The following is a 15917-nucleotide window of genomic DNA, read 5'->3' on the forward strand; positions in this document are numbered from 1 at the left end:
CTATTAAGCAAACTATGTTGATTCTCCATTTGGGGAAAAATACTGGCAATATTAAATCTGTTAGTCATAAACGAGGACTAGAATAAGGAATAAAATTTAACAAGCAAGAGTTTGGCTTGATAGACTGGACAAAAGAAATCTTATTTTGAGGGCTTGGAGACTGAAATTGGACCTTACAGGCTTGGAATGTGCAAGGGTCAGTAAAATGGCTCTGATCTGTGAGTGAAAAAAAAAAAAAATCCTGTCTTTTTCTGACCTCTAAAATAAATAGGATTAAAACAATAGTGACTTCTGTCCAGACTCTTTTTTCCTATTCTTTTTATAATACCTGAATTCCAGATTTCTTCACTTAAGGTTTAGGGTATTTTATCAGTCATGATAAAAAAAATGATTTGTGATTCAGTTGATTGCATTTTTCTGCAGATATAGCAAGATAAATGGTGGACAGAACAAAAAGTGTTCACCTTAAAAACCACCTCTCCTCCTGACTATGATCCCTTTTCTCAGAAGACCCACACTTTATCTAATACCTTTTGGAAAATACACTTTACTTCTGGCATTCTGTTGAGCTGATGAACACCAGACAAACTTGCTCTCCTACACGTTTGTATGTACAGATTCAGTGTCCTGTGTGCCGAATCCACGTCACTGTCTGTAATTAGCAGTGTGTTACAAATATAGCCAAGTTCCTGGACTCAGATCTCTAGGATGGCTCAGCTCCTACACCGTGATCTCAAATCCATCCTCTTGGCCAGACAGTCTAACCACAAGCTCTTCTGGCACTGGGGTGGGCGTGGGGGGATTCTAAAGCTGACCAGGGCTTGCAAAACACACGCAACAGACATGCCTGGGTTAAGTGGTCTAAGATCCGGTCTATCCTCCAGACCACTTAGGCCCGCGTCAGAACACAGACCGTCCCTCAAGAAACAACACTGCTTTCTCACAGTATCACCATACAAATTATTTTTAGCTAAGAAGTCTTTTTTCTTTTTGCTTTTTTTGAACCTTAGTTACTAGTCAGTCTTTGGAGGAGAGTAAATCTGCTTTTTGCAAGTGTGGGACGAATACAAGAAGTCCATTGAAGCCAACATATGTTATTAATACTCTCCTCCCTACACACAATGACCGGGGTGACCCCCAGGGTGAAGCAGAGTTCTTTGAGACAAACCATGTGGTAAAGAAGACAAAAAAATAAACTCCTTATCCTTAAAGTCTTGCTGGGATAGTGATCCAGCCCCTTTATAAATTTGGAAACTATTATTAGACAAGACTACGTAGAATCTTTACTGTAGAATCACAAAATAGAGGTTGGAAAATCTCTCTTGAGTCACACATTTTCCTTCTTCCCCTATGTTAATCTCATCAGGATTTCACTGCCCTCTGATATTTATAAACACTCAAATAGCTTTAATAATGATGAGTCAACTACTCTTCAGAACCCCAGTCACTTCCACTGTGGAACTGTTTTGTTTAATAAGTCCTTCTATTTAACTGTTGTAGTACTGCTTTAGATTTATCTTTAATTCCAAAAATCTTTGAAAGACAAGGGACTGTATTTTATTCCCTATTTCTATATTTTACATATCTGAATTTCATTTATTTATCACCTTTGTCTGAGGAGACAATCACCCAACCTTTCTTGGGTTGCTATTGCTGCTATTATTTTTATTATGGAGTTGACCCTTGAATAAAATGGGTTTGCACTGTGGGAGTTCACTTATATGCAGATTTTTTTCAATGGCAAATACTATAGTACTGCACAGTCTGCATTTGGTTGAATCCAGGGATGCACAATGGATATGGAAGAAACCAGGATACAGAGGAAGTGCGGATGTGAGGACAGACTGCAAGTTATATGAATATTTTCAACTGCATGAAGTGTGGGTGCCCTTAACCTCCTCAGTGTTCAAGGACCAAATACATTTTTGTTGTCTATGATTTTAAAAAAAATTAAAAGTACTTTCAACCCTTTAGATTTCAGCATTTGAATAACCACCAGTTTCTTACATCAAAACATGTTTTGCAGTCATAGGTGACCAGGTAAGTCATGACAGATAGTGGACTGCTTCTATCGCTAAGAGGACAGAAGCCATCACAATACTTCAGTTTATACTTGCAAACTTCCTTCTCGCTCAGATGTAGTATTTATGTCTATTTATTGTGAGCAAATTGAAGGTGTCTCTTTAATAATCTGAATCACTGTTGGACTTTTCGGAATTATTTTGCCCTGCAAACAATTCAGTTGTCTTAGGTTGTAATACGTCTCATTCTCCTCTTCTGGACTAGTTCATTTCTTTTTTTTTTTTTTTTTTAATTTTTTTTTTTTATTATTATTATTATTTTTTTCCAGTGGGATATTGGACTAGTTCATTTCTTTTGCTCCAGTAAATTGTGTTTCATTCTAAGTCACATTCAAATAGTGGATCTCAAATAGAATGCGTCAAGTGGAAAACAATTTGTCTGCCCTAGCATTAAACTTTGAGGATAAGTGATATGGATATTCTTTGTTAGATGACAATAGTGACTAATAAAGTGTGATTCTGCAGCCCACTTCTGTTTAGTCCACTGTTTAACCACTGTGAGCTGGTTAAGTAGAAAACAGAAAAGGCGTGATAGCTGATACCAAGGTTGGGAAAAAGCAAGATTAAGTAAAGTGAACTTATAGGTGGTACTCTTAACAAGCTCTTTAACTCTTAACAAATACAGTACTGCCAATCTAATGCCATTTTCTTTTCCTCACTAGTAATACTAGCTCAATGTTATTTGGGAATAGTACTTTTTTTTCCTCGTGACAATATATTACAGATTTTACCATGGAAAGTGAAGAGAATGTAGCCCCTGCTTTATGGAAATCATCTTAATTAAAGTTCTAGGGAGCATTCCCTGGCAGTCCAGTGGTTAGGACTCCACATTCCCACCACGGGGAGCCCAGGTTTGATCCCTGGTCAGGGAACTAAGATCCCACAAGCCAGACAGCCTGGCCAAAATAATAATAATAAAGTTCTAGAAATAACACTGGCATTAAATTAGAAGAAGAAAATCCAGCCCTCTTTATTGAAGATACTATATGTAATCTCACAATCCCCCTTGGTCATCTGGAAAATGAATCTGAAATATTCAAAGAGAAAGAAGCCGCGGGAGGCTGACGGGAGACCTGCCCTCCCTGGCACCCTGTGACCAGGGCCGCTCCCGGTCCCCGTCGGCATGAAGCCACTCCCCGTACCTTGGTCGCCAAGGAGTGGGCTGCCCCCGCTTCCAGGAGGACCGAGGCCACGTCCACCTGTCCTTCCCTGGCAGAGATGTGCAGCGGCGTGTACCCATTTGTAGTGGCCGCATCTGGATGAGCCATGTGTTGTAGAAGCAGCTGAACAATTTCTGTCTTACCCAGGCGGGAGGCAATATGCAAAGGCGTCTGTTCCTCCTACAACTCAAGTCAAGTAAAAAGTTAGTGCCAGGATATACCGAACTTTACCGATAGTGCTTTTCACCCAGATATGTCATGATGTCTCCTCAGAATCTTTAGGAACCTCTACCCCAAAGGAAATTATTTCAACTCTGACCACAATTGATATTTTGTTACAGAATGACCTGTTTGATCACACACTCTTTCTCAGATTTTTTAAAAGTAGATATTTCCATGAACTTGGTCATTGTTTTCTGTACCTGCCAAAATGCTTCTCAATTCATTAAGGCTTCAGCCCTCACTTATGTTTAAATATAAACCAGCTTATCGTTCTGAATAAGAAAGAAATCTAGTCCAGAAGTCCTACGACCTAGATTCTCATCCAAAAGCTTTCAGCAAGAGACAGTATTCTGGGAACTGTATCAAGAGAAAAAGAACAAAGGATGCTGGGAAAACGGTGTTATTATTCCACTTAGCAGGCCAAGGATACACATGCTGGTTATTTTCTTCAAGGAGAGACTGTGGATAAAGAAGATATTGTAATCTGATTTAAAAAGATGTCATTCCAGGAAATGTGGCAGACGGATCTGGGACTTGCATCCAGGGCTTCAAAGATCAAATGGAAGTCTGGCGAGAAGCTAATGGGGTTAGGAATTTGCCAAGTGCTTTTCATTTAAAAAAGGGAGAGGATATAGCTGGTATAAGAGAAAGGAAGGACACATTCAAGGAGGTTCAAGAAACCACCTGACTCTAATGTGTGGTCAGGAAAACGTTTTCAGTGTTCAGAAAACCAGGCCAAACTATTCTCTCATAAAAAGAAAATTCTGTGTAACCTCAGTGATGAAAACAGGTATATCTCTAATCTGCCCAAGGGCATGTCCTAACAAAGGTGAAGAAGGAAAAGCTGGGCCAGCTTCCAGGGCTAAGAATGAATAGAGAAGATACAGTGGGGAAGAACTGTTCAAAAAACGCAGTATCTTAAAGTTGTAAGAAAAGAAGTATTAAGAGGGAGTGACAAGAAGAGATGAAATAGCACTATATGCATTCCAGGATGGTAAGAACAAAATAATAAATAGTAATTACATAAAACTGGGATTTTAGAAAAATCTGCACTTTCTAAACTTCTCTCATGTACTCGACAAGTCCTATGCTTCTAACAGACCTCATAGGAAGGGGTAGGATGTATTAGTCGGTCTTTTCCAGAAGGAATTAAATGAGTTCTCCAGGACTGTCCAAGGTCACTCAGTTATTAAAACAGAACGTGAATTCAGGCAATGAATTCTAAAGACATTTCTTTGTCTGTTCATTCCACAGAGACAGTATGACGGCCACTAAGAAAACTAACGGGCTTCCCAGGTGGCACCAGCGGTAAAGAACCTGCCTGCCAATACTGGAGACGCAAGAGACCTGGGTTCGATGCCTGGGCTGGGGAGATCTCCTGGAGGAGGGCATGGCAACCCACTCAAGTATTCTTGCTTGGAAAATCCCATGGACTGAGGATCCTGGTGGGTTACAGTCCAAAGGGTCACAAAGAGTTGGACATGACTGAGCAACCTAGCACACATGTAAGAAGACTAACAGGACAATGGGGGAATCTCAACAGGAAAGGAGACTGACAACACTTTAACAGATACAGCTTCCTCTGAAATACAGAGGAGACAAAAGAAGAGTGAAGAGAATTAACAACTGCCAAAATAAGTGGATAGCAAACACCACAACAATCAAAAGACCAAAGAGCTTGAGGATAGCAATCATGAACGTCTGTGGTTTCTGGGCGTCCTTTCTTGGGCTTCTGCCCAGCAGAATTTGATAGAGGGGGCATTGCAAAGTGACACATTGTAATGTGTGTTTTCAGTGAGCAAGGGAGAGAGTTGGGGCAACGATGACCCCTCACCCATAGCTGGGAAGTGACTCACCTTGACGAGTGGTGACAGAGTAACTGGTTAAATTATCAGTGTCTCTTGGTTCTTAGACCAAGAGCATTAAGGTACTTTTTTGTTTGTTTTTAAGAGTTAAAAATTAAGCTTTCTTGCCTAATTTCTTCAATTTTTGGTACAATCCTATCTGAAAATTGAAAAGGAAAGAACATACAGATTCAATAAGAAATTCTTTCCACCTGAAATCAGAGACTATAAGACTGCTGAACATGTGGGTTGTTGTTTTCCTGTTGAATAACAAAAGTTTAATTTGCCACCCCCAGTTAAAGTTAATTCAATCCAAGGCAAAGAATTGGGAAAGCACAGAAGACAATATTAAAGAAAACTTGTATGTATCTTGACCTTCTCGGTCTCCTGAAACTATCAGTTCAGTCGCCTCTGACTCATTGCGACCCCATGGACAGCAGCACGCCAGGCTTCCCTGTCCATCACCAACTCCCGGAGCTTGCTCAAACTCATGTCCATTGAGTCAGTGATGTCACCCAACCATCTCATCCTCTGTCGTCCCCTTCTGCTCCTGCCTTCAATCCTTCCCAGCATCAGGGTCTTTTCCAATGAGTCAGTTCTTCGCATCAGAAAACCAAAGTACTGGAGTTTCAGTGTCAGCATCAGTCCTTCCAATTAATATTCAGGACTGATTTCCTTTAGGATGGACTGGTTGGATCTCCTTGCAGTCTAAGGGACTCTCAAGAGTCTTCTCCAACACCACAGTTTAAAAGCATCAATCCTTCGGCACTCAGCTTTCTTTATGGTCCAACTCTCACATCCAAACATGACTACTGGAAAAACCATAGCCTTGACTAGACGGACCTTTGTTGGCAAAGTAATGTCTCTGCTTTTTAATATGCTGTCTAGATTGGTCAAAGCTTTTCTTCCAAGGAGCAAGCGTCTTTTAATTTCATGGCTGCAGTTACCATCGGCAGTATAGAGAGGCAATAATTCTCTCATCATAAAGCATCACTCACTGTGATACAGCCTGATCCAAGTAGATCTGAGATCAGCCTTAACATCACTACTAGCTTGAAAAATCAGGGGGACTTTCTGCGCCCCAACCCCTTTTACCAAAATGACAAAAATCAATGGCTGGGACAGGGTTAAAAAGCTTGATAAAATTTCCGCTACTAGTTTCTAGCTAACAAGATCCCCAGGAACCATATCTGCTGGCAGCTAACTAAGGTTTCAAGTTAGTTAAGTTTCAAGTGAGTTTAAATCAGGAACCCTGTGACTGCTCAATACCTAAAGAAAATGTCAGACCCCCATACTGTGCCAGCAGAATGTGGGTGCTTAAAGCAGGAGAGCTCCCGGAAGCGCAGGTCCTAGCAGCCCGCCCCCACCGTTACGTCCATGGCGGAGGCTGGATGAGAAAGGACCTGGGCCGGGAGTGGGCCAGGGACACGGTGTGAACAGGAACCCGTGCCGTGGCTGCCCCTGCTCCAGTCCTTCGGGCAAAATATGACCCATGCTCTTGACTAGTGAATAGAGTATGCTTCCTGCACTTCTTAAGTGAAAGATATTATTGTGATGACATGACATTTCCTTCATTATATATCACTCATAAATATGACTTAGCCCCATGATTATATAACCATGCGGTAATATTTCTACCACCCGATAGAGAAGAGTACATATGACCCAGAGACCTTGGCCTTAGAGATCAGTGTGGTAACCGGGTAAAATTTTTACTGTCTCCCCTTTGGAAGAAAGTGAATTTTAGCACAACAGTATTAGGTTAAGAGAGGGAGTTTTCAGAAGTGCATGCATGTGGGAATTTGACTCAAACTATTAGGCAGTTTCATATTAAGAGAGAGGGCTTCCCTGATAGCTCAGTTGGTAAAGAACCCACCTGCAATGCAGGAGACCCCGGTTCGATTCCTGGGTCAGGAAGATCCACTGGAGAAGGGAAAGCCTACCCACTCCAGTATTCTGGCTTGGAGAATTCCATGGCCTGTACTGTCCATGGGGTCCCAAAGAGTTGGACACAACTGAGTGACTTTCACTTTCACTTCACTTTATATTAAGAGAGATAAATGTGAAGGCCTTTTATGATTAAGCATGGATTATAAAATTTTTGCCAGAACACTACCACAATTTCTGGTAAACTTAGTGAAGTTCTTAGTATTCAGAGTGCATTGACTGACCATAATTCTTTTCTAATAGCTGAATTGCCAGGCAAACTTAAAAGGAAGTGAGAATGGGCAGAGTACAGAGGATTTTTAGGGCAGTGAAACTACTCTGTTTGATGCCTTAAGGATGGATACATGTCATTATACATTTGTCCAAACCCAGAGAATGTACAACACCTAGGGTGAACTCCTGTGTAAACTGTGGGCTTGGGGGTATCATGATGTATCAATGTAGGTTCATCATTCATAATCAATGTACCACTTCCACGGGGAACGCTGATAATCGGGAGATAAGGGGGTCGGGTGCCTTTTGGAAATCTATGAACCTTCCTCTCAATTTTGCTGAGAAACTAAAACTGCTTTTAAAAAATAGTCTTTAAGGGTGGGGGAGGGGAGAGGGAAGCAAGAAAAATGCCAAGGCAGGGAAGAATAGAGACTGGATAACAAAAACACTTAATACATAAGAGCATAAAACATCAATGATGATTACCAAAGAACACAAGTTACACTACTTGTGCAGTGGATAGAAAGGTGGATAAAATCTAAATGCACAACAGTAATGTCAAGGCTGCCCATGCATCACTGCATTCTGCATGAAGGTCTGAGGAAAAAAATGCTGCAACATTCGCAGAGTCAGAGAATGTTAAGGAAGTCTAGAGGAGTTTCAAGGTTTCTAAGTTCAAGCTTACATTTTAATCATAAAGACCTGGAAGTGAAATGACTTTGTATGACTCGAGTAGAATGCTTTCATTCCAGTATACTAATGTTTCTGAAATGGACTCACAATGGTGGGATTCATGCTGAAGTGACTTCTAGCTTAGATATTGAACAAGGAGAGAAAAAGTATTTAAATATTCTATGAGAATCCCAAAGATGCTAGCGCAAAAGTTAACAGTGTGGAAAAGGAAACAGAAGATATTGATAAAATATTCAGTGTAGAGGAAGAAGGTGAAAAAAGCAACAGGGAAGCAAAACTTTTTAGAAAAGAAGACGGAAAAAATCAACTCATGGGGGAATTAGAAATGGAAGAATCCAATCACACAATCTCCTAGGCCAAAATTCTCATATTTTGGAAGAGTGGAAGGGCAGAATGTCTAAATATGGAAAATCAGAGTAAGAAGAAATGTAGAACTCATTACCAAAAGGAAGAAAGTAAAGCAGATGAAGGGGAAACATGAAAACTTTGAACATGATTTGTTTCTCGGTAACTAGTAAGAAATGTCTATGGAAATTTGATCAGCTTTGGTGGTAAGAAATAAATTTTATTATGTTAGTATCTATATAATACAGATAAAAATATTAAAGCTCATGAAAAAGAAGATATTTGTGCAAGCGCTTTCGTAGGTTAAAAAAATTCATTAAAACGTTACTCAATGCCAAATTTCTTAGACACCATACTGTATATTTTTTCAAATGTTAGTTTCTAAAATTGGAGTGTATTTTCCATTGTGTATGTTTACTGTACCATTCCATTTCTGCCTGAAAAACTGTTCCTGAATGAATGCGTTCACCTACAGCCCTTGGCACCTCCAGGTCAGGAGATGAAGGACAGCAGCCTCCCTTGGAGACCGAAGCCATGCACGTCCGTGCAGCGAGCCCGAGCACCAGCACCTACCCTGGCTCTGGCGTCGACGAGGGCGCCGTTCCTCAGGAGGCATCGCACCACTTCCACCTGGCCTGCTCGGGCGGCCATGTGCAGGGCCGTCTCCCCACGCTGCCAGGAAACAGAGACCGCTGAGTCCCAAGCAAACCCACCGCGCGGCATGGCACATGACCAAAATGTGCCTTCTTGTGAAAGATGGCATTATACCCAAAGGTGTCAGAAATCTAGGGAAAGGCACAGTTATTTCACAATTCTCCAGTCTGGGAAAACACAGTTTGGTATCTTCTCCATCTTCATAAGGATAGAACAAATGTTTACATATATATATTCTTCTGCTCCATAAAAAAACCAGTGAACTTACCCAAACATCCAGGATACCCTGAGGTTTGACTTTGTAACCAACATAACCTAAATTGTCTTTGGTGACATGAAGTCATCTTTCATCCTGCAAACCTAAAATCTGTCACACTTGCCTATGTGATTATGGCTTCATCCTGTTATTAATAATGAGACACTCTAGATGCTGAAGATCAAGTCAACACAAAACCTGCAGCACCTGCACCATACGGAAGCCATTCCTGTCCAGAATTCAACATTTACTTCTGAAAGAAGCTGTTATTTCACATTGCATTTGTCTTGGTGTTACAAGAGACAGTCATATGAGAAATCTGATTTGCCCGGGAGGTCCCTGCTTATCACTGATGAGCAGGTTTGATTACAGACGGTTATCTGAGAGAAGCACTCAGAGGTGAGTACAGCAATGTTAACAATGCTTAGGTTGAGGGGGGCCGCACTGAGCTTCGGGTCTCCCCTTAAGCATCTCCGTGCTGCATCAAGGAAGACACGCTAGTCAGGAAAAGGGAGCTTACCCTGCAGCATGAAGGATGGTGGTTAGACATAAGAGAATTTTCTCATTAGGAAGCCTGTTAATTACTGCCTCTAAGAGAGAGATTTTTTTTTTTCCCAATCAGCATACTAAAATCACAGTAGTTCTAAAGAAAGCAGGGGTTCATTCTGTTAAACAATTTTACAATTACAAAAGAATAAGATTCTAGAATAAAAGTTACTGTTGTCACCACAACTATACTAGAAAAGAAGGTTGACTTCAACCTGGTAAAGTAAACCATTCCAAATAGACTAAACTGATTTCAAAGTTGGCTGAGGTAACTGGATAACACCTGCCAAATCCTGGTGAATAATTTCTTCTGATTCCTTGCACAACAAACACTTAGACCAAGAAGATTTAAGGCAAACTTTAGTTTGGTGCTTAGCTCACAGTTCATTTTTTGCTAGTGTTCAGCATTCCACTCCTTATGAAATTATAAGACATTCATTTCCAGTGATCTGAATTTAAAAGCACTGAATTGGATGTCTAACTCTAATTTTCTTTTTGTTGGTGATTCATTTACCCTCTAATGGCCTTATTTTCTGACGCTATCTTTTGACTTTTGTAAATGTATCTGGAGTATGTTATCACATCAAATAACATTATCAGAATAGCTACATTTTTTTTCACCCTTTGGATATATGGGAAGATTTTTCCTCTTCAGACAACCACGATTTCTAACTTTTCTGTATCACTTAAAACCTGTCCCTAAATAGAAGAAGCTAGATCTTCTGATTAAAAAAAAAAACAAAAACTCAATTTTTAAATTCAAAGTCCTATAATAATATGGCAATTTTACTAATTTTGGAAGAAATGAAGACAAAAATAAGTTTTCTTATAAGAAGTTAAATCAAAGTGGTCTCAGGAGTACCTACTCAATGATGAATTTATATGTTTCCTTTACAAGCCAAACTTTATCAGTAAGGGGTTTCCAAAATGTAAAGTGTCTCCAGTATTTCCAGTAGTTTAAACTTAGACTACTAAGTTTCCAGTAGTCTTAGTATTTCCAATATCTTTATTTGTACTTAAAATAAGTTATTTTTATAGTGTTTATGCATTTGAAATTGATAAGATATAAACCCTAAAATATTAAACATTATATTCAAAGAAAAGTTACACATATATACACACAAATTGTCTGTCCGCTTTAAAACCATGGCCTTGTTCAATTCTTATTTGACTTCTGGATAACTTACTTTTATCATAAATTGTCCTTATTCATTTAGCTTTATGTTATCCTTATTTATACAAAGTATAAATAAGAAAATGAAAGATATTATATATTATTTTAATCAGTAACTTCCATTTCTTAGTTACTGGGTACCTCATCTTATTCAATGACCTTATTTTCCTTATCTTAAGCTAATTAACTTTAAGGATTAGGGGACATTCTTAAATATAATATGCAGTGTGAACTTAAGCCATGAATCCATTGATTAAGAAGAGAAAAACTCTGTGTCCCCCACATTTGGGCTCTGGACAGCCCCCAAAGTGCTGGGGTTTTTACTCCCACGCTTGTCAATGCATACTTTGGATTATGGATGTATCACAACTGTCAGCTCAGCTTTCTAGGTTGTAAAGTACATCTGTGAGCTTTCTGGAAAGGGAACTTTGCAGTAATAATATTTGCACATGATTGAGTTGTTGGTACACTTCAAGCTTGGAGTGAATTCTGAGACAAAAACAAGACTGGCAGGAGAATGAGTATGCTCATGTCCAAAGCAGGTACTAAATTTCATGCCCCTCCTCCCAGTCATTAAGATTGACTCTGCTGACAGCTACGTTGACTTCCACTTTGGCTGCATCAGTTGGAAAGCATCAAAGCACAACAGACAGCATTGCATTCAAAAATGCAACATGATTTCAGGCAACACACAAAGGCTCCAAGGGTGGGGTACTTTGGGGTCGGGAAATGACCAACTCTGACACAGCAAGCAGGCAGCCAGTGTTCACATGGTTTCTTAATCAACCCACAAAGAGTTTTCGATCCAGTAGCTATAACCTCACGTCTTGAGAATACATCAGTTCACAGGCATCCCACTACTAGAGAAAGTTAGATTCCTCTAAATGTTGGGTTGCCAGAATTACCAAATCAAAATACAGGATGGCCGGTTAAATTTGAATTCCAGACAAAGAATAATTAATTTAGCGTAAGTGTGTCTTGACTATTGCCTGGGGAATGCATATACTAAAAACAATTATGTGTTGTTTATCTGAAATTCAAATTTAACTGGGAGTACTGTATTTTTTCTGGCAACCCTATCTATATGGTATCTGCTCCCTGAAGGACACATCATACAAAACTTAAAATGAACAAACAAAAAGCAACTAAGAAACACATTCAAGGAGAGGACTGCATTGGCAGGTGCCCCTAAAGTATTTATTGTGAAGGATCTGAAGGAAAAGAGTGTGGATGGACAAATGAGAAGATGAAGAATGAAGAACTTTATAATGACCACCAGGTGGAAGTGAAAGTTTAATATAGCAATTGCCAAATTTGGGAGTATTTAAGAACCTAAAGATGTCAATATTTTTATTGCTTTAATTGCTATTTATTTTTATTTGAAAATCTATATGTAGCCTATACAGGTATTTTTTGGTGGAATGGAGCATATTAATATGGAATAAAACCATAAGCATCAAGCAATTTGGAATTGGTCAGTTAAGAAGCAAATTAAGAGTGCCACAGAATCATACAAGCATTTCTTGTGGCTTTTCTTTGATTAAGAAAATATTTAGCAAAAATCTCCCCGCAGAAAGATTTTTCAAAGTCTCCCCTCAGAAAGATTAACATAGGGAGTTTCAACCAAGCATTGCATAGACTACACTTATCTATATTATTATTATAGCATGATGATGTAATTAACATAGTATCACCATTGCTCCTGAGATGCTGTAGGCATTTTAATGCAGAGAAGGAAAATACAGTACAGTACTCAGAGAACTTCTTTTAAAAGGTACTGGGTTGTACAGGTCTCAGTTTAAGAAAAGAGAGGCAGTCATTTCTGAACACACAAAAAGATGCTGTTGATTTCTTTTAAAGTTCTAAGAAGTGACCATAAATTAAACTCAAATTGGCATGCTGTGAAACTTATCTTTAATGGGGAAGTTAAAATTAGCATACAGTATTACTTTAGGATCAATAAGCTATAAGTAGGGGAATTATAAATATAGACTATATTTCAATTCTTTAGTGGTTTTATACTCCAATTGTGAATACAAGCAGAGGTATTAAATCATATTTAAAATCAAATGAATTTATTTCATATGGATTTTGTCCACGCATCAGAAAGTTCAGCATGGAAACAGAGTGTAAAACACAAGGAAATGAGAAAGTGAGAGGGAATATGAATAAAAAGTGAACTTGAACATTTTGTTTTACAACTTAAAAGGAATGGGATACCCAAAATTAATAGCCATAGTAAACCAACTGCTTTTGAAAACATGATTCATTTTAATAACAAACACTAACATGTATTGGGGGAGTTATTTCTGTTGAATACTTTTTAAAACCTCTCAGTGGTTCAGTGGGTCCTGGTGAGCTTCAAATACTTGACATCATCTTGTACAGAGCAAGTTCTCTTGTTCAAAAGAAAATCTTCATTCAATGATCAAAGTTAAACTGGGCAGACTCCGAGAAAATGAGAGAAATAAGAAATGGGAAATAAAAATCCTAACTTAGATTATGTAGAAGAATTCTGAACTATCCAGCATTTATTGGCAGAACAAAAGCTGTCTGGAGACCAATATGGACTTTAGGATACATGAAAAGTTGCAAAATATACCTATTTCAGCAAACAAAATCAAATCAAAAGGAAAAATCAGAGTAAGGTTAGAAAATGGAAAATCCATGTAATTTAAAGAGGGAGAATTTGATAGTAAGTAAAAAAAAAAAACAACTCTTGGTCTACCTCTGGTTAATCATTTGATATAACCAATTATGGTACTAAATATTTTAACCAGAATTACCTGGAATATGATTCACTAAAAACAAGTAGATTGAGCCTTAAAGTTTTTATTCCAACCAATAATTCATTCATATTCAGAGGACCTCTTAAAATGCATTTGGTTTTAATAAGTGTATTTAAGAATGTGTGGTCAATTCATCTGCACCAGGAAGCTGACACAGTCTTGCTCCACAGCTTCCAATGTATTGTGTAAAATATTTCTTACCCTATGGAGGTTCTCCTCAGCGATATTCTAGCAATTATTTCAATAAAGTTATCACAGGGGTGCTTCCCAAAGCTCGGCCAGCCACGGAGCTTTGATCACACACACACACATCTCTGCACACACCCACACATGTCCTCTCGCTCTTTCTCCTGTGGTTATTCGGACCCAAGCCATACTCACAATGTTAGTGACATCTGGAGAGGCTCCGTTCTGCAGCAGAAGGAGGACAATGTTCAAGTGGCCCATGAAGGCAGCCACATGTATTGGTGTGAGGCCAGACTGTGAAACAAAGCGACAGGAGTTTTACTCCTCTGCACCGGTGGGGGCCTTGGGGCTTCTTCAGATAAATAAAATTCGGAGAGGACAGAAGATGGGTGGAAGGAAGGGGAAGAAGGAGTAAGAGAAGGAATGTTTCGTGACAAGCTGAAACATTTTTCTACCTCTGTTATAGCTTGGATTGAAGCCCCATATTTCACCAGCAGTTCCATGACTTTGATGCGGTTTTTCTTGCAGGCAATGTGCAGTGGAGTAAAACCATTCTGTGCAAAAGACAATCAAGTTAGTTGAAAACATGCAGAAACGCGTCTCACACAACTCCATGCTGGCACATTGCAGGCAGTACTGCTACATTGTCACATAATGTTACCATTTCTTCAACTGCTGTAGCTGTTGGGTTAGAGAGACAGTGATGGTGTATTCTGGAGGCTTGTGTCATATGTGGGGGGCAAGTATGGCATTGTGTGTGGTTACAGAGAAAACAAAAGGGACCTGGGCCTATTCTTCTAAGATGGAAAACACACACATAATTATGGTTTAGTTCTAAAATGGCTTAAAGTATACTAATAGGCCAGATTATGAAATGGCTTAAAGATGCTTCAAAGATAAGAATACATTTTTTTGATGATGGGCTATTTCTTAGAGTGAAAAATCATTACCTGTTTCATTTCAAAATCTAAGATTTATGATTACCTCTATAATAAATGTTTCAGGTTAGCTACTATTTTTTTTAGGGAAGAGGTGTTACAAATTAACAGAAATCATTATTTGTGCTAATCATTTTTTATAGCCAGAAGTTATACTGTTTATATTAAAAACTTTTTATGAGGAGTTGTTGCATGATAGCAGAAATCATTATTTATGTTGATAATTTATAGCCGTTATATTTCTTATGTTTTTAATATAATATTTTTATAACATGCCAATCAAGATACATTTTATTTTAGAAAGACATGATTAATAAGTGCCAAAATATTTTCAAAAATAGTATGGAGAATTTCTGAAATAACTGTAAGAAGATATCTCTTAAAAGCAAAGAAATGTGGAGAAGTTTTTAAGGTACTTTTTAACTTTCCATACTAGGCTAATGTGCAGGAATTGGGGGAAATTACATAAAAATTTGTTAACCCCATGCTTAATCCTTATGTGTTATATTTAAGTATTATATTTTTATCTGAACAGTGATGACTCTATATAGAATATCTGTATCCATTCTGCTAGTTAACAATTTTGCATGTCCCAATAGGGACTTTTTATCAGAAAACATTTTTCTACACTAACAGTTCTCGGGAAAGCATATAATTTTCTTTAACCTATGACATTATTATTCAAAACATTTTTAAACTAATTCCCCATCTATTAGCTATGTAATAAGCCAGATATAAATAACCATAGCACTTAAAAAGATCTGCAATGATTAGAGTGTGATATCTAACAAGCGTACTGGCCACTATCCAATTAAAAATGAGTACTTTTTTCTTTATAAGAAAACAAATATTCTCATGTAATTGCACAT

At 38.5% G+C, this 15917-nt stretch overlaps 1 protein-coding gene across 1 annotated transcript in view; it reads right to left on the reverse strand.

The window, feature by feature from the left end:
• ANK2 (ankyrin 2) overlaps positions 1-15917 on the reverse strand; it is a 346470-nt gene that overhangs the window by 108401 nt on the left and 222152 nt on the right. Inside the window, exons 12-15 of the mRNA XM_061164158.1 lie at positions 14566-14664; positions 14306-14404; positions 9079-9177; positions 3224-3421 (exon numbers count right to left, since the gene is read on the reverse strand). Coding sequence (XP_061020141.1) covers positions 3224-3421; positions 9079-9177; positions 14306-14404; positions 14566-14664 — 495 coding nt within the window. The remainder of the gene's footprint in view (positions 1-3223; positions 3422-9078; positions 9178-14305; positions 14405-14565; positions 14665-15917) is intronic.

The sequence above is a fragment of the Dama dama genome, chromosome 17 (assembly GCF_033118175.1).
Source record: "Dama dama isolate Ldn47 chromosome 17, ASM3311817v1, whole genome shotgun sequence".
Classification (NCBI taxonomy): domain Eukaryota; kingdom Metazoa; phylum Chordata; class Mammalia; order Artiodactyla; family Cervidae; genus Dama; species Dama dama.